Below are 17,191 nucleotides of genomic sequence, written 5' to 3' on the forward strand. Positions count from 1 at the left end.
CTTGCCCCCAGACCAAGGGAATTTATTTGCTCAGCAGCCTGAAGATGGATGCCTGCAAAGTCAGCAGCAGCTCCCCCCCCCGCCCCCCGCCAGCAGAGCGCAGGGAATGCCAAGGAGCCTTGTCCTAGCACAGGCATCTCTCCATCCCCTGCTTGGCTCCAGTTACAGCCCCAGGGGAGGGATGGCTGGTGTTTGAACAGGCAGCTGGGGCCACTGTTTCTGTGTGGGAGGTGGGAAACCTTTCAGCATCCCTCTGCCTGTGGGTTTTCAGCCAGCACTTGCCTGTAGTTCCCTTTTGCTGCAGGCTGGAACGTGCAGCAGGGACGAGTCCCTCCTTGCCTGTGCTGGGCTGGTACGGTGGTAGACCCTGGTAGGGAGCAGGTAGCCTCAAGGATACGTGTGCTCCAGGTCAAAGGGAGTTTAGGCTTAACAGGAGGAAAAGCCTTTCGTCAAGGCACTGCACAGCTATAGAAATTGCAGCTCTTTTCAGCAGATGTCAGCTGGGAATGGGAATCAGCTGCAGAGGCCATGGGGGGACGTCACAGGGCTTCTCGGAAATGATATGCTTGCAGTTCCCAGAATGAAGTACTGTGACTGCTGTTCTCAGATTATTGGGAAAATCTACCAGTCAGCTCCCAGTGTTATGAACAGTGGGGGCCTTGTGAAGGTCTCATCTGCAGAACAGCCCTTGGGAAGGGTGGGATTGCTCTGGACAAAGTGTGAGCTGTGTATGAAAATTGTTTTGTTCTTTATCCCTGGGGCAGAAAGAAACCACCACAGGCTCATTCATCCCAGGGTCCTGCTGCCAAGTACAGTCAGTAGTGAATATTTATGGAAAATATAAGCAGCAGTGTCGATCCCTGGTGATCCTGTCACTGGGATACTCTCATGGCCTCTTCCAGTTAGCAGTGTAGGGCTCATTCACTTCAGCCACAACTATCTGAGGGCTTTGCACTTCTAGAAACTGGTTTGGAGGGCCAGAGCAGCAGCAAAGAGCAGACTGTGGTGAGGCAGGGACTGAAGGGGGGAGGATGGAGAGCCTTGCAGGAAGGGCTTTGGGAAAAAGTAATGACTTGGCTTCCTGCAGAAGAGGAGGAAAGAGACACTAACCAACAGGAAGCCAAAGCTGCCGCTGGGAGCCATGAGAGGGGAATGAGGCAGCGAAGTGTGAGAGAGATGTACAGGCAATGAGGGTGGAGGGGGTAGATGCCAGGGCCAGTGCAGTGTAAGAGACCTCAGTGAGGAAGGGAAGGTAACGGAGTAAAATCTGGTTTGCGGGGGGGTGTCTGGGCTATGGGGATGGCTGCTGTTCGTGGAGGATGGCCTGAAAGGAAAACTCTTCTGACACTATTTCCCCAACCCTATCTCGTTCCAGTGGGCTAAGTCCCTCGAGGGGTCAGAGGACCCTGGAGAGCCCCAGCAAGCAAGGGATGGGGACAGAAGAGAAGATTGGGGTGGGGGGAACCAAGCAATGCATGAGGAGAGATTTGGCATATGCTGCTTTTCTGATCAAAGGCATTTTGAATCAGCCAAAACCAGGGTGAATTCCTGCTGAGTCTTTGCTCCTGGTCTTTCACTTCCAATATGGGACCTTCATGGGAGCAGGCGTAAACTGGGCTCAAGCACTGGTACAGGTTGCCAGCATCTCTCGCTGATGCAAGTAGCAGGCTTCTCACCCCGGAGATGAAAAAGGTCCTGGTCAGCCCTGAAACCTGTGGGTTGGCAGCTGGGAAGTATCCCGGATAGGTGTAGGTAGTGCACTGTCCCTGCCCTCTCTCTACTTCAGAGCCACTGAGCCTAGACACTTTGGATGTTCCTGGAGAGCCCTCGCTGGCCTCATGCCAAGGCTGTCCACGAAGGCTGACCCCCCTGCAGCATTTGGGGGTGGAGGGGGCTGGTGGGGAGACCCTTGGGGACGAGTGGAAGTGAGCAGTATGCTGGAGTCCTTCACTCCATCAGCACGGAAAGTCAGCAGGGGCATTTGCAGGAGATAAGCTTTGGATATCTACCTTGGGGCTTCAGACAACTGTTGAACACATCGGCTTAAGCGGAGGCATGACGTGATCGTTGAAACTTTTATCCCATGCCCCTAGGGTCAGCTTGGCTGTGCCAGGAGCTCTGTTTGAGGTATGGGAATCAATGTTGGCCACTGGCTCAAACAGTTTTCATCTGAAAACTGCTCTTGCTCTGGGCTAGAGCTGCTGATGGTGGGAGGTAAGGGCTGTGGCTAGCAGCGGTGCATGTGGGGCACTCATGCTGATCCACCACTGCTGGTGGTGGTGGGGAGCGTGGCTGTGTGCCTGCTAGGCAGCCAGTCACACATGTCATGATGTCATTCTACTGAAAAGGCAGGTGACATCTGTTGTCAAGTGACATTTGTAGGACACCAAGCTGGCTATGATGCAATCAAGGTTGTTTCTGTTCGATGGAAACTTTTGGATCAGCTTACAGGCTGTGACACTTAGCGAAAGGCTGTGAGCTCCATGGAGGGGCGAATGCCTGTTTTCTAACCTTAGCCTTAGTCTCATCGAAACATGCCTCTTCATATAAAAATGACAGTATGCTCACTTTCACCTCCCAGCCAGTGTTACAGGAGACAATCGTGTGATCCACTCCCCTCTGTTCAGGAATGAAGTGCTAGGATTTTTTTCTCATAAATAGCCCTATTCCAAGGAGTGATAAAAGGCTTGGGTAAGCCCATCAGGTTTCCACTCACAATACTCTTTCTGCCGTGTGATTTGAAGAATGCGGTGAACCCAGAATAACGTATTCTATTCTGCTGGAGTGTTTTGTTTTGCTGTTGATACCTTGTTCCCCAGGGAGCGGGCTTGCTGTGCGACTGGTTGCAATGTTTCACACTCTGATGTACCATCTGTCTCATCCCCAGGATACCCGCAGCCGGAGGTGACGTGGTATAAGGATGATGAAGAGATGGATCGCTACTGTGGCTTACCCAAGTATGAGATATTCCGTCACGGAAATCGCCACACCCTGCAGCTGTACAAGTGAGTGAAGAAGCTGGAGAGTGGTTGGATTTGGTGATAGGAGCTCTGAGCCTGTTTTCAGTGTTTGGAAGAGCTGGCTGTCAGCAGTGATCTCCCCCCAAGCACCAGTGGTGGCCCCTTCTGCTCCCCATTGTGATGTTCCCTGCTGTCCCTTCCCCTTCAGCTCTTCACTTTGACTCTCGATTACATCAGTATGAGATCCATTGCTGCATTCAAGGGTAGTCACCATGCCAGAAGTAAGAGGAAGATCATGAGAAATTCCTCCCTCTGGAGCTTTCCAGTGCTGGTAGCAGTGTGTACTATGGCTGCACCAGGCAAGTGCTGAGCATTAGGGCTGGACGAAGGTGAGTGAAGGGGAAGCATTGGCTGCCTGCAAGATGATGGTCCAGGGGATCAGGCAGGACAAGGGCAGAAACAGTTCATAGGAGTGTCCTAAGCAAGACTAAAGAGGGGAAAGGGCTGCAGCGCTGTCCCAGGAGGGCCTTTCCTAGCTCTCACCATGAGATCAGGCAAGGAAAGGGCTGCTTTGGCACTCGACTGATGGAGCCAAGGGCCTTCTTTATTCGGCCCTGACTACCAGCTTCTTTTAACTTTAAATGAGGACTGTGCTTCGGGAGAGCCGGGCACACCATGTCCCCAGCAAGCAGAGACCTGTTGCACCCTGAATCCTGGATTTGGGATGTCAGACAGGTGCGGCACTGTCTGAAAGTGCAGAGTGTCAGTACTGCTGATAGTCCTGTTATCCTTGTGCTTCCAGCCTGCGCTTTTCTGCTGGCCCAGGTGTGCTCCAGGTTTCCATCAGAGGCTGGCTCACCTCTCACAGGAGCAGGGATCTCCATGGGCCAGGCATCCCCAAGGGGTGACAGCACAGATGGCACGCACATGCTTGTGCTGGTGCCTGTGAAGCAGAATGGGAAGGCTTTGGTAAGGCAGTAGGGTGGAGGAAGAACAGAAATGTTCACAGTATGCTGTGAAGAGCTGAGAGGAGAAGATCCTGCAGAGGAATGTGGCCAAGAACAGTCAGGAAGCCTGGTGCTAGCTGTTTCTCCTCTATAACAGCCCTCTCTTGTCAGAGTTACAGCCCAGGGGGAGCTGGGGACTGATTTAACATCCAACTTGCTCATCTGCTAGTGCTGAGAACAGGCAGAGCCCAGGGAGGGAGGCCAGCCCCAGGTTTCCAGACCTACAATGGGCGCTTCAGGGGTCATGTCTTCATCTTCTGGCCCCTCTGGAGCAAGAAGTGGGAGAGCGTGCCTGCCTGCGTGCCCAGCAGTAGTGCCTGGGGAGGATGGGCAGGTCTCACACAGAGCTTTTGGTTTCCAGGTGCCGAGAAGAAGATGCAGGCATTTACCAGGCCTCAGCTAGAAATAACAAGGGCATCGTTTCCTGCTCTGGTGTGCTGGAAGTGGGAACCATGACGGAGTTCAAAATCCATCAGAAGTGGTTTGCCAAAATTAAGAGAAAAGCTGAAGAAAAGCTGCGAGAGATAGAACAGGGCAAGAAACGAGGGAAGGAGAACGTGGAGGTGGAGAAGTTGCAGGGAATGAGCCCCGATCGGCTCCAGAGAAAGCGGAGGCTGGCCAGGGATCTGAATCTCCGGTCAGGAGCCTCTCCGTGGGAGAAGGAGGATGCAGCAAAAGTGCACGTCGCCGATTCTCAGTCCAGATTGCATAAAGATATTGCTGAGCCGAAGGAGCAGCCGGTCGGCGCGATGACCGGCTTTCCAAACAAACTGATAGCACCTTTAAAAGCAGAGGTGACCACCAACGGAGACACCTCCTTGGAAAGCGTGGAGGAGAATGGGAACAGCTTTCTTGCATACATCTACGAGACAGTGGAGGACCTGGCAACTAAGCCAATGGCGAAAGACTCTGCAGCTAAAAAGAAAAAGAAGGTGGAGGCTCCTCCAGCAGCAAAGCAGGAAGTTTCCAAGTGGGAAGAAAGTGGACAAGACAGGGCCAAACCCTCTTCAAATCCAAGGTTTGCCCCTCCTGTCCCCTTACGCAGGAGCGCATGTTTGAGGGGGGCAAATGATCAAGAAGTGGAAAACAGTCCAAAAATCAAACCGCCTGGGAAAGCTGTGAATCAGGACACTAAAATCAATGGTAATGTGCACTTCTCTTTGAAAGAGATGTATTTCGATAAGCAAGTGAAACCGGCAGCAGGGAAGGAGGAGGCAGGAGCCAAGGAAGAGGCTGTGAGCAAGGCTGCCCTGCAACCTGTGGCAGTCAGCAGGCAATCAGAGGATGCTCTGGTGTCCTCGGAGGTGTCAGAGGCAGGACCTGTGCCATCCAAGGGACAGAGACACCAGCACCAAGCCCCGAAGCCGCAGCAAAACAAAGCCGTCGGTCCAGAGGTAACTAGTACACAAAGCAGTCAACGCATGGGTTGCAGCAAGACAATATTCGTGCCACAGAGTTGTGTCGTGACACCAGCCCTGGGAGGCTGCGTGTACCCCACGGGATCTGCTGCCGAGGCTTTGTAGGTCTCCAGTGGCAAAACCACCCAGGAAAAAGGGCTTTCTGGACTCTGGGCCAAGACAGCAGAGCTTCCACCCCATCTCAGAATAAATGTCAGATGAGGTGGTGAGGAGAGATGTACGTCAGGGCCCTCCGGCCAAGCATCTGGTCTCTGGGTGGCCTAGGGTGTGCTGTGAGCTCTCCTGTTTAATCGGCAGGCTGACCTCATGCGAAATGTTTCCAAATCAGTTAAGCAGGGAGCACTGAATGGCTATTTATAGTCGGGGCATATGACAGGCAGTGAGACTGATGACATCTGTTCAGTTTAGCAACTGAGCCTGAGCTTCAGCCGGTGCTTAATGAGCCCCCCATGCAAATGAGTTCAGCGTGCCAGGTATGCCACGTGAGCTGCCGCTGGGCAGGGCCCTGAATTTTGTTTACAGTGCAACACGTATACAGTAGATCTGGGCTATTTCTTGGCTCTTCCCTGTTGGAAAAACTCTGTTGAAAGACTCATTGTGGTGGTGACGCAGTGCCAGGGCACAGCACCTGCTCCTGACCCTCACTGCATCTTTTAGTCAACTTCTATTTTTGTCACTTAACCTGAAGCATTTTCCATGAAAATACTAGACTGGAAGCTACCCATTTTGTGGGGGTTTTGTTTTGTTTGGGTTTTTTCCCTTTTTTCTTCAATGACCCTTTCTGTGGTAGATGGTTCTCGGAGTCCAATTTGCAGGTGCCATCAGGATTTGGTGTTTAAGCAACGATAGGTGCACACTTTCAGTACAGAGGAAGGACTCCAGGCGCAGCACGGCTCCCTTGGTAGGTAATGCAAATATTTCAGGATGTGGAAGCATCTGTGATACAGAAAGTGGGACTGTCAGGTGCTCCAGTGAAAACAAATTCCTTTCTTCCTCTTGTAGATTTCTTTAGCCAAAGGTAGGAGCACCGTTTACTGATAAGAAACCCGCTGTGTTATGCAGTGAAGTGAGCATCTGGGTCCTGGCCTCACCACAGTGCAGTGCCCTGAACCCATCTTTAACCTGACCCATCAGCTTCACGTATTGCTGCAGAAATTATTCCTGTGCATGTGAGCCCAGGGCAAAGCAATTCGTTTTCTCCCTCTCTGCTCATTTTTACACTCCTTGCTCTTGAGAAATGGGGAGTGTTGGTGTATAGCAGCCAGGCTTGGGCTGTCAGCCCTGAGCCTTTGACATGCATCAAGGTATTTTGCTCTTCAAAAACCCACTCACAGAGGTAAACCTGTAACTTGTCAGCTGGTGTGCTTTTGAGTAGACAAAAGGGGATGCTTTTGATTTGAATTTGAATGCTTCAGCTAGTTGGTGATGCTGGGGAAAGTGCTCAGGCTTTTGTGTGACCAAATAAGCTATTTTAAAGACCTTTAAAGCTGAGTCTAGAGGTGTTTGAGGATGTTTTCACTCCTCAAGACACGGGTTGCTTGCCTCTTTTAATCTTTCCCTTAAACAAGACAGGGTTGTAGCATGAGTGTTTTCCTGGCCTTGGGACCTAGCTCGGCCTCATGCTCAGGACTTCTCTTTTGAGCTGGATTTATCCACAGCAGAAGAGCTTTGCAAAATGCCAGGCTGTAGCCAGGCTCTGAACATCCTCACGCACAAGTGCAGGGGAGAAGCTGGATTTGTGTGATGATCGCTCCCGCCTAACTTAGAAACTGATCCTTTTATTATATTTCTTGTATACGTCCCTTGTTTGAGAGTGTTACAGTTACTTAAGGACAGATGCTTTTCAGGAGACCTCCCAAGAAGCTTTTCTGAATAAGCTTTAGTTCGTGCACCAATGTTAAGCAAATTTGCCCCGAGTCCTCTTCAGCCAAAGAGATGTCCCCTTTGACCAGCACCAATGCATAGAGACACCTCTGTGCATCCCTCTGTGAACCACCAGCCCTGCTCCACCTCCAGCCCCCTTGGGCTCTGTGCTGCTGAGCCCCCTGAGCCAAGGGACCAGGGCTGGCCCTGTGGTTAGATTGGGCTGCGGCCATCCCCATCTCTTTCCACGCCACGGAGGACCAAATACTATGGTAAAACCCGCGGCAGGGTTCACTGCATGAAGCCTTGGCTGTCCTTAAAATTAAACTTCTTAAGTCTGAGCACTGGGATGCTCTGTGTTGTGATATTCAGCCCATTGAAGCAGGCAGCAGGGACACGTGGCGTTTGGGGGGGCCTGTGCAGCCCTGTGAACTGGGGCCCTATTTCTGCACGCCCTGCGTGCGGAGACAGAAACTGCTCAGCCTTTGGCAACCTTTGGGGTCTACCAAGGAAGCAGACTTGAATTCTGTGTGCAAGAATGGCCCCCGTAATGCTGCTCCTCTCATCCCAGTCCTCTGATACTCACATTGTCATAACAATTGCTTGGGGAAGGGCTTGCTGAGAGACCGGCATTAACCTTTCCTGTTTATTCCAAGCATTCAAACGAAGCTGAAGTGGCACAAAGTAGAAGGGCTAAGTGCCACAGCCCTCCTTTTTCCCATGAAAACCTCATTTTGGAGGCTTAAAGCTCAAGTTGGAAACCTGGGGAGAAGATCCTTAGCAGCAGATCCTCTGGGATGGAAGGGGAAGCTGTTGTGCGCGCGCCCTGCTCCCGTGCGATTGCCCTGATGTTGCCGGCTGAGCATCAGCCGGGCACAGTGTGTATCAGTGGTATCGCTGCCTACCCGGAGTCTTATCCTACAAAAATAGATAGTGCCCCATGGCTGGAGGATTTCACCAGATCTCCTCGGGATAAAGCTCAGCCGTCACAGCTTGCTGAAACGTCTGCTAATGTGCAGCTGCAGTCGGAAACATTTGAGCTTCCTGAATGTCAAAGAAACAGGATGGTCAAATAGTGCAGATAACGTCATGGTGTACAGTTTCGCCATAAATCATTTGGGCAGCCTCATCCAGATAATGTGTGACATGCCGATCGCCCCATCTCAAAGTGGAGATTGCAGATATAGTACAGGGGGAGCACTGAGTCTTAAAAAAGAGCAAGGAAATTATACAAGGTCTCAGCAATGACTGGTGAAAATGGGGAAGTTTTGCTCCCTGGGAAGGTGCCGTGTCAGAGGAGGTTGAATTAAAAGGTCTTGAATGTTTTAGAGAGGCAGATCGTCTGCCACTTTGTGCACAACCAAGGCATTAAAAGAAGAGTTGGAGCTGATTAAAAGAAAAACCGTTTTGTGCAACGTGACAGGGGTCTTGTGGGACCCACTCCCATGGGACGATGGCAAAGCCAGTGGGCCCTGGATGAGTGAGTATCAGTGATACCAGGTTAATACTGACAATTCAAGCAGATGTTGGGCAGTGCCATATGGTACAGATGGAGCACAAGCACCACTGAGCAGACCCAGGCAGTAAAATGATGCTAATTTTCAATTTTCTTTTTTTGTCTAGGTTGCAGCAACGAGACAGTCCGCTAGTGACCTCGAACATCCAGTGTCCAGTCCAACAGTAGAGACTGGTCAGCAAGCCAGTAAGTTAGAAGAGCTCAGGAAAGAGATGCCTGTCTGCCAGGAGACCAGAGGGGCTGGGAAAAGGACAAATCCTCGGCTGAGGCCTCAGGAGCCACCAAAGCCACCGGCACCTTCTCCAAACCATGTGCAGTCCAGCGAGAAGCACCCTCCCTCTAGGAAGCAGGCAGAAGGACATTCCCATGCTCTTGAGGGCAGAGAGACCCAACAAGGACTATTAAATCAAGAGGATAAAAGCCGAGGTAAGAAAGAGCCATTGTTAAAGAAGTTGAGCCCTCCAGAGCCTGGAGAAAACACTCCTCTGGAGCAAATCACACATCAGACAGCAGGCAAAGATGGGAAGAGCAAGGAAAGGAGAGCAGAGCTGCCTGAGAGCCATCCCGGTGCAGAGGCAGGAGGGAGCGGTGCAGCAGAGCCATCTCCTGGGGCCGTGCACGGAGAGGTGGGAAGGACAGCTTTGGGACATCAGGAGACTGAAACGCCTGCTTCAGTTCGAGTTGCCAAGGAAGAGCCGCTTCCCGCTCCTGCAGCGGGGATGTCGGTGGCTCGGGAGGCACCGCCTGCGGCTCACAGCGCCCCCGGGGTGGAGACCACGGCGGGAGAGGCCCCCTCGGGAGCCCAGCTGCTGCCTCCTGCGAGCGGAGAAACAGAAATCAAAAAGGCAGGTGGATCTGCCCCCCAAGGAAAGTTTTCGGCTGGCACATCTGGGGAGGAGAGTGCCAAACCAGTGCCTGTGGGACCTGAAGGGAAGGGAGGAGGAGAGGAAACAGCCGCCGCGCCACGCCAGGGACCGGCAGCACCTTCAGGCGCTTTTGAAGGAGGTGCTGAGGTTCAGCCACAAGTACCGCTGGTCCTGCCTAGCCCCGAGAGACCTCAGGAGATGTCTTTGGAGGAGAAGATGCAGCACAAAAACCTCGTTTCCTCTTTGAAGAACTATCTGCTGCTGCTTTTAAAAATGTCAGATAGCAGTGAGGATGCCGCAAAAGAAGACACTGACCCTGGGGACAAGGGGCAGCCCGATGCAGAGGAAGTCATGCTCCCAGAGATAGGCATCGCAGGCCTGAGCCCCCGCACTTCAAGGAGAGTTTTGGAAAAGGTACAAAACAATCAGCTCTTTCAGACAGCAGAGAACTTGCCTCTGACCCCCAGGACAACCAGGCGGATCACGGGCATGATTAATGAGGAATTCGTTACCAGCAAAGAGATGCTGGCCTGCAGGCCTGTGCCACCAAAGAGACGGACCCGGGTCGCTCCCGAGGCAGAGGGGTCACGCCAGCTCTCTGTGCCCTCCATTGTGGTGGGCAGCATGCCGGCAGCTGGAGCAGGGCAGCCGCCTCATAATATTTCCGATTTGCCTCCAGCAAGCCCTGAAAAAGAGAGCCCTGGTGACCCTCTGGCGGTGCTACCTTGTGCCACGCCAGAGGAGCTTGCTTCTGGGGCCCGGCGCAAAATATACCTCCCAAAAACCAAGCAGGTGGGGGAGGAGGAGGAGGAAACCCCGGAGAGCCCAGGGCACGTGAGAAGTCCCACTGTTTCGCCACAGCAATCCAGAAAGAACGCAGCCCTGTTGCAGTCACCTGCCCTGGCTCCGTCCCCTCCTGGGGAGCAGCGCTCGCCAACCCTCACAAGGAAGATGGCCACACTGGAGGTTCCTAAGCTGTACGAGGAGCCCACAGGTGACAGCAGTGGTGACCACGAGGCCCATGAAGATGCTAAGCCAGAAGCACAGCCAGCAGAGTCCAAGAAAGCCAATAACCCGTTTAAAGGTAAGGGAAGAGGTAATCCCCGTGAAGCACGTTTCCTTGTTGCCTACAAAGGGAGCCTGTCCAACCGAGCCAGTGATAGCCAGCTTGAGGCCACGTGAGTTTTCTGTGTTGGCAGGGTTTTCAGCATCACCCTTTGGCCATGTGAAAGCCAAAAGGTCGCCCAAAGACCTTCCCTAGCGCTGTGAAGGCGGAGGAATGCAAGGAACAGGAGCACTGAGACTGGGTGTCTCCACAGCTTGGGCTTCCCTGGCCAAAGGAATCCTGTAATCCTCTTCTTCTTGGTCTCTGTGTCCTGGTCCTTGCCGTGCTTCATGCTGGTTGGGGGTCCAGTGGGCGTCAGTGCAGCGCGCCCTCCTTTTCCACCTCCCTGGTTAATGCTGATGCGATCCCTCGTGGCATTGAATTAGAAAAGGCACAGTCCTGGTGTTGAAGTGCTTGTTGGGAGCCAGGTGATACCCTCACAGAAATCAGCACCCTTGCAAAAGGGTAACCTTGATGAATCCCTGCCTCAGTAGATAAATGTTTCCTCCAACGTTGCATAGTGTTTTCCTGCGTTGCCTCTGGCTGAGCCTCGCTAGGAATTGCAGTGCTGCGCTATTGAATGAATTTGTGCCACTTGCATCCCACCGTATTTATCTAAGCAGAGCACTGAGACCTTCCCCGAGAAGACTGTTATGCCAGGCTGTGCTGAGATACGTGTGATGCCCAACACCAGAGTCCCAAGCAGCAGCGCTGGGGTGGGCTGGCCTGTCCCCGGAGCTGCAGCCAGCACTGTGTGTCTCACCTTTGATCTCTTTGCACCCTGTCCTTAGCTCCACAGGTGATTCGTAAGATCAGGGCAGAACAATTTTCCGATGCATCAGGAAACCTGAAACTTTGGTGCCAGTTCTTCAATATTTTGAGTGATTCTAAGCTGATGTGGTACAAGGATGAGATCCCTGTAGCAGAAACCCAAAGGAGGTAACCTGCCAGCTCTGCTTTGTTGTAGTCCTTGTGCATAGCCCTGGGCCTGTGTGTTAAATCCAGCTCCTTGCATTTACTGGGGTGAAGGTGCCCCTTCTGTTAAGGCTGCATGGGAAGCTCATTGCATGGAACGGCACATTGTGAACTTTATCTTCTCAGTGCCCGGGGAGGGAGGGATTGCCTGGATGGGGACTTGTTGCCAAATTTGTCATATTGCTGCTCCATCTGGAGCCTGGATTAAGGGCTCATGCTTTGAGTAGTAGAGCCCTGGGGAGGGCAGGAGCTGAACCTGAGCCATGGGGAGGACTGTGCCCATCTCAGAGTTTGAGAGCTGGGTGTGAGCTGCAAAACTGGGACCCCAAGTGACACATGTGGGGGTGTGCACCACCACACCCGAGCAGGCGCTTCTGTGCAACCACCACTGGCAAGCACCAGCAGGGGAAAAAGCAGCCCTGGCCATGCCCTCTCTATCCCTTGGCACTGCCCTTGCGTAGGGAGAGCATGTTTGGACAGCTGGGTGGCTTATTGTATCCTGGATGCTCCTTGGGGGTGCATTATGGAGAGCAACTTGTTCTCAAGCCCAAGGGAGCTTGTGTGGGAACATCACCCGTATCGCATAGGATTTGCCTGATGCCTTTGGTCGTCCTTATAATGTGCAGGCAGAAGGAAGTGCCTCAGGGGCAGAAATGATCTCCTACAGCAGATACTTGAGCTGGGACAGATGGACCAGGAGTGGCCATTGCCTTGTAGCTAACCAGGGGGTCTCAGGATGACAGTCCCACCTCTCCTCCTCTCTGGCCCATTGTCCCCCTTGCTGGTTCACACTGGCCATGCGGGGCTGAAACGGGCCTTTGGTTCTTGTCTGCCTGGTGTGTTGCCACCTTGATCTGCCAGGCCAAAGCTTGGTGCTGCAGACTGAAGACCGGCAGCCTGCTGATACAGAGCTTGTGCTTTGCTGATCCCTCGGCGGGGAGCAGGCTGCAGGATGGGGAGCAGTGTCTGCCCTCACTCGGGAGAAGCTGAAAACGAAGCTGGACACCTCTGGCTGCGTGGCTTAGAGCCATCCCATCCAGCTGTGGGTCTGTTAGCTCGAGCACAGCCCTGACCCAGCCACACTCAGAGGCAAGTACTTTTATCAGTCTGTAGCCCAGTCCCGGCCAGATTTTGCAGGGCTCGCCTGGAAGATGAGCATCTCTGAGTACAATCTGCAGGGCAGGACTCCTGGTGCCGTGAGGTGCCAGGGGAGCAGCTGGGCTGCCCGTGGGCTGGCTTCCTTTGGAGCTGGCTTCCAGCCCTCCCGGGGCAGCATGGTGCCCACCTGCAGTGCCTGTCACGGGGCTCCCGTGTGCCCCCCCCCCACATGTCACACGGGGCTGAGGCTATGCTCCGGTTTCTTCCAGCGCCGGCGACGAGGGCCAGGCAGCCTTGGCTGTTGTGCAGGCATCCCAGAAGGACTGCGGGGTCTACCGGTGCGTCATCAGCAATGAGTACGGCACCGACTCCACCGATTTCCTGCTCAGCCCAGAAGGTGAGGAGCCCTCGGCAGCCTGGCAGCTCTCCCAGCTGCCCGGGGGTGCTGTGGGGTGGCGTGGCGACCTGTGGAGAGGGCTTGGTGCCAGGCTGTGGAGGGGGGGAGCCTTGCACGCCCCGTAACAGCCCCTCTGCGAGGTGCATCCGCCTCCGTCTTCTAACTGATGAGCCGCTCACACCGTCCTCCTTTGCCGTCCCTTGATGGGGAAGTGCCTGGGGCAGGCTGGGATCCTGGCAGGGCCTTGACACCTCTTTGCTTTCTGTCTCCTCTAGTGCTGTCGGGATTTATCTTGCGGGAAGAGATCGAAGGTAAGGGCCACATGCTGACAAGCTGCGACTGCTGCCCCTTGCTGGGCGGGGGGGCAGGCAGCTCAGTGGCGGGGGCAGGCCGCGCCGGGATTGTCCACCCCCTCACCGGCTCTTCCCTCCACCAGTCGGAGAGGAGATCGAGATGACGCCCATGGTGTTCGCCAAGGGTTTGGCTGACGCTGGCTACTGGGGGGATAAGCTCTTCGGGCGTGTGGTGAGCGAGGACGTGGAAGTCGGTGCCGGTTTCCTGCGCAAGGCTTGCCGTGCCAGAGCCATCTACGGCCTGGAGCCCGTCTTTGAGTCCGGCCGCACCTGTGTCATCAAAGTGCACAATTTCATTGTCTTTGGGACCAAGAATGAGAACAGCCTCATCGAAAAGAACTACGATATCACCATCCAGGTGGGCATCCTTGCGGGACACCCTCCGCCTGTTTCCCCCACACCTTCCCTGGTCTCTGTGCCACCGACCCCAGCTCTGTGCCCGCTTTTTCTATTTCCTTCCACTTTTTAAATGCTCTGGAGGGGCCGAGCCGTGTTCCAGCAGGCTGGCGATGTCCTTGTTTTTCTTGGCTTCAGCTCTTCTCTCTGAGCAACACAGAGCTGCTTGGAGCTTTCCCGTCACTTGTCCTTTGAACACCAAGACAGGGAATGAACTGGCAGTGGTCCCAGGGGATGCCTGGCCAGGCAGGGGGTACCAGGGAGGCGGTGTAAGACGGGCCAGGTCCCTGACTCTTCTGTTTGCATCTCCAGGAATGTAAAATCCAGAACTCCAGCCGCGAGTACTGCAAGATCTTTGCCGCTGAGGCACGAGCCGTCCCTGATTTTGGAGCGGTGCCTGAGTAAGTAAGGTGCTGTGGCTCTGCTGGCACGACATCCCAGCAGTGTCCCGGGGGATGGTGGGAGGGTCCCCCGTGGGTGCTGGGGGCATCCCGAAGGGCAGCGCACTCTTCTCCCACCCCCAAACAGAAGGGATATTGGTGAGGGGGGCACGGCAAAAGCCAGGGATGCAGACAGCGGCGTGGTTCTCCACTTGCTGCAGCGGGAGAGCTCGCCAGCTGGTGCTGACACTGTGTGCTCCCACGCAGGATAATTCCCGTGTACCTGATTTACCGCCCGGCCAACAACATCCCTTACGCCACGATGGAGGAGGACCTGGGCGGGCCTTGCGAGCAGTACTGTGTCACCGAGACAGATGGCAGCTTAACAGCACGAGGCACCTCAGAGATCGTGCTCAAATGCTGCGCCTTCCAGCATTGGGTCTACCAGTGGACAAATGGAAACATCCTCGTGACTGACATGGAAGGTAAAGGGATGACCCAGCAGATTCCTGTGGCTCCTCGCCACCCCCTGTCCTGTGGAAGAAGGAGGAAGAGCCCCAGCCTTGCCCTCCTGCCTCTTTCCCCGTGTGCCATGGAGCTTGGCTCCCAGGGGGATGACCTGCCCTTGGTGCTGGTGCCCGTCCCTCTCTGGACAGAGACTAGTTGTCCTCTCTTTCCTTGCAGGAGTGGGCTGGAAGATGACCAACGTGCGGATTGCTACCAACCTGAAAGGGTGAGTGACCCCCAGCTGCTGGCGCAGGGTGGCCCCAGCTGTCCCCAGCTCCACTGCTCCTGTGGCGAAGGGCCGTGGTGAGGGGGGCCGGGCTCCGTCCTCGGCACCCTGCTCCAGTGGGACGTCTCCTGATGCGAAGCGGGTGCCTGAGGATGGTTGTGTTGGCAGGTACCAAGGGCTGAAGGAAAGCTGCTTCCCTTCCCTGCTGGAGCAATTCGCGTCCGTTCACCAGTGTAACCATTACTGCAGCATCTTGGGCCTGAAGACGCTGGAGCCGGCCAAACCCAAGGGCTCCAGGAGCCCCTCCATGGGTAGGAAATCTGCCCAGTCCAGCCCCCAGCTCCAGAAGAAGGGGCTGGCAAGTCCCCAGGGTACCCGCAAGGCTGCTGTGAGCCCCAAGAGCTCCCGGAGAGCTGCAGAAACAGGGGAGGCCCCGACAGCCTCCAAACCCGGGTCAGGAGAGAGCAGCAGGTCTGGCCGCCCGCAGTAGCCGGAGCCGCCGCAGCTGGGACCCCCCTGCTCCGGGGGCAGCCCGCGCCCAGGCTGGCCAGGAGAGAGCCTGGCAGTGCCTGCTGCCGCTGCTCTCCCCCCTCTGGCCCCCGGCCCGGCCCGCGGCGCTTGTGTGGTGTAGTGTGTGCTAGTGTGAGCGGCTGGGCCGGGGCCGGGGGGGGGGCTGTGAGCCGTGGGCAGCGGGGACCCCCTTGCCAATACCGCTGTGGCAGAGCTGCTGCCGGTGGTGGAGCCGCCGGGGCCGCGTGCCCCGCCACGCTCAGGCTCAGCTTTCCTCTCTCTCCATTTGCCTGCCTTGAGGCGGGGGGGCTGTCAATCCTGCTCCCTCAGGCTTTGCAGGCGCCGTGCCCCCTTGCCTGGCTCCCCTGAGCAAACGGGGAGCCCAGGCTGCCCTGCTGGCTCCCAGCACCTTTTTTGTGTCCTCCGCCAAGCGACCACGCCAAGCCCCGCCAGCGTTCTGTGTCAGGGATGCGAATTCACCCCAGCAGCGCCCAGGCGGGCTCAGTTGCCCTGGCACACTGTCATTTGGAAGGTTTTGCCGCGGAGGGGTTTAGCAGCGAGCTGCAGGGCTCCTGCTGCTATGGCGTGGCGCTCGGCGGGGGGGGGGGGGGGGGGGGGGTTGGAGGGGCCCCAGGCCTGTGGCGGGGCGCTGGCATCGCTACTGGCAGCTCCACAGGGGTGGGATTTTTTAGCACCCCTGCCCCCCCCCTCCCCCCCCCCCAGCCCTCCCCGTGCCCCAGGGTGAGGCTCCCAACCCCCTTGCTGGGCAGAAGCTGAGGGCAGTGGTGCTTCTGTAGGTGCCAGCCAGCGCCACGGTAAAGGATGCTCTACCTCACACGCGGCACCCGGGAGCGAGGCAAAGGGGAGGCCTCCCCCTCTGTGCCAGGCACTGCTTTGGCACACGTGGCTGTCCAGCCCCCCCGCACTCACCCCCCCCCTTGCCCCACTGCCCTACGCAGACCCCGTACGCCCCGTCCAGCCCCGTAGCACGACCTGGTCATGCTTGCGTAGCATCACCCCTGCTTGGCACAGGCCCTACCCCAGGGGCAGCTCGCAGTGCCCCGCGGCAGGAGGCAGCGGCGCTCACTCGTGCTGGAAAAGTAAAGCACCCTGCGTCGCGTCAGGCCTCCCTGGTGCCCCTCAGCTCGCTCAGGCGTGCAGCACCCCGCAGAGCGTGGCGGTGGGCAGCGGGGCTTGCAAAAAAAAAAAAAAAACCCCCCGCACTGCCTGCTTCAGCTTGCTGCAGAGCTTCACCTTCCCCAGGGCTGCGGAGGAGCGTGCCAGGCGCCCGCAGTGCCCCCCTGCACGGTGACTCGGTGCAGCCCCGTTGTAGGAGGGGAGGGAGCGGGCTGGGAGTGCGACGTGCTCTGGGGTCCTCGTGCTTTGTTGTCGGGTCGTTGTAAAATAACGATGTACATAACGTGGCCACGGTGGCAAATGGGTGCTCGTGAGTGCAATAAAGCGAGGAGGACTGGCCTGTTACCCAGCGCTGTGGTCTCGGCAGAGGAGATGCACCCAAGCACAGCAGGATGGGGTGGCTTTGTGGTCGGGGGAAGGAAACGCCTTCAAGTAATGGCTTTACCCCCATCTACACCCTGCGGGGGAGAAGAGGGT

At 55.8% G+C, this 17,191-nt stretch overlaps 1 protein-coding gene across 6 annotated transcripts in view; it reads left to right on the top strand.

The window, feature by feature from the left end:
- ALPK3 (alpha kinase 3) overlaps positions 1-17,059 on the top strand; it is a 34,588-nt gene extending 17,529 nt beyond the window's left edge. For all 6 annotated transcript variants that reach the window (XM_042804251.1, XM_042804246.1, XM_042804248.1 and 3 more), the window contains 11 exons: positions 2,888-3,005; positions 4,329-5,361; positions 8,872-10,714; positions 11,527-11,674; positions 13,078-13,205; positions 13,481-13,516; positions 13,642-13,916; positions 14,267-14,355; positions 14,602-14,819; positions 15,019-15,067; positions 15,236-17,059. In XM_042804251.1, the coding sequence (XP_042660185.1) occupies positions 2,888-3,005; positions 4,329-5,361; positions 8,872-10,714; positions 11,527-11,674; positions 13,078-13,205; positions 13,481-13,516; positions 13,642-13,916; positions 14,267-14,355; positions 14,602-14,819; positions 15,019-15,067; positions 15,236-15,557 (4,259 nt within the window). In that variant the 3' untranslated portion in view covers positions 15,558-17,059. The remainder of the gene's footprint in view (positions 1-2,887; positions 3,006-4,328; positions 5,362-8,871; positions 10,715-11,526; positions 11,675-13,077; positions 13,206-13,480; positions 13,517-13,641; positions 13,917-14,266; positions 14,356-14,601; positions 14,820-15,018; positions 15,068-15,235) is intronic.
- The last annotated feature ends 132 nt before the right edge of the window (positions 17,060-17,191 follow it).

This window comes from Tyto alba, unplaced genomic scaffold (genome assembly GCF_018691265.1).
Source record: "Tyto alba isolate M040663 unplaced genomic scaffold, T.alba_DEE_v4.0 Super-Scaffold_41, whole genome shotgun sequence".
Taxonomy (NCBI): domain Eukaryota; kingdom Metazoa; phylum Chordata; class Aves; order Strigiformes; family Tytonidae; genus Tyto; species Tyto alba.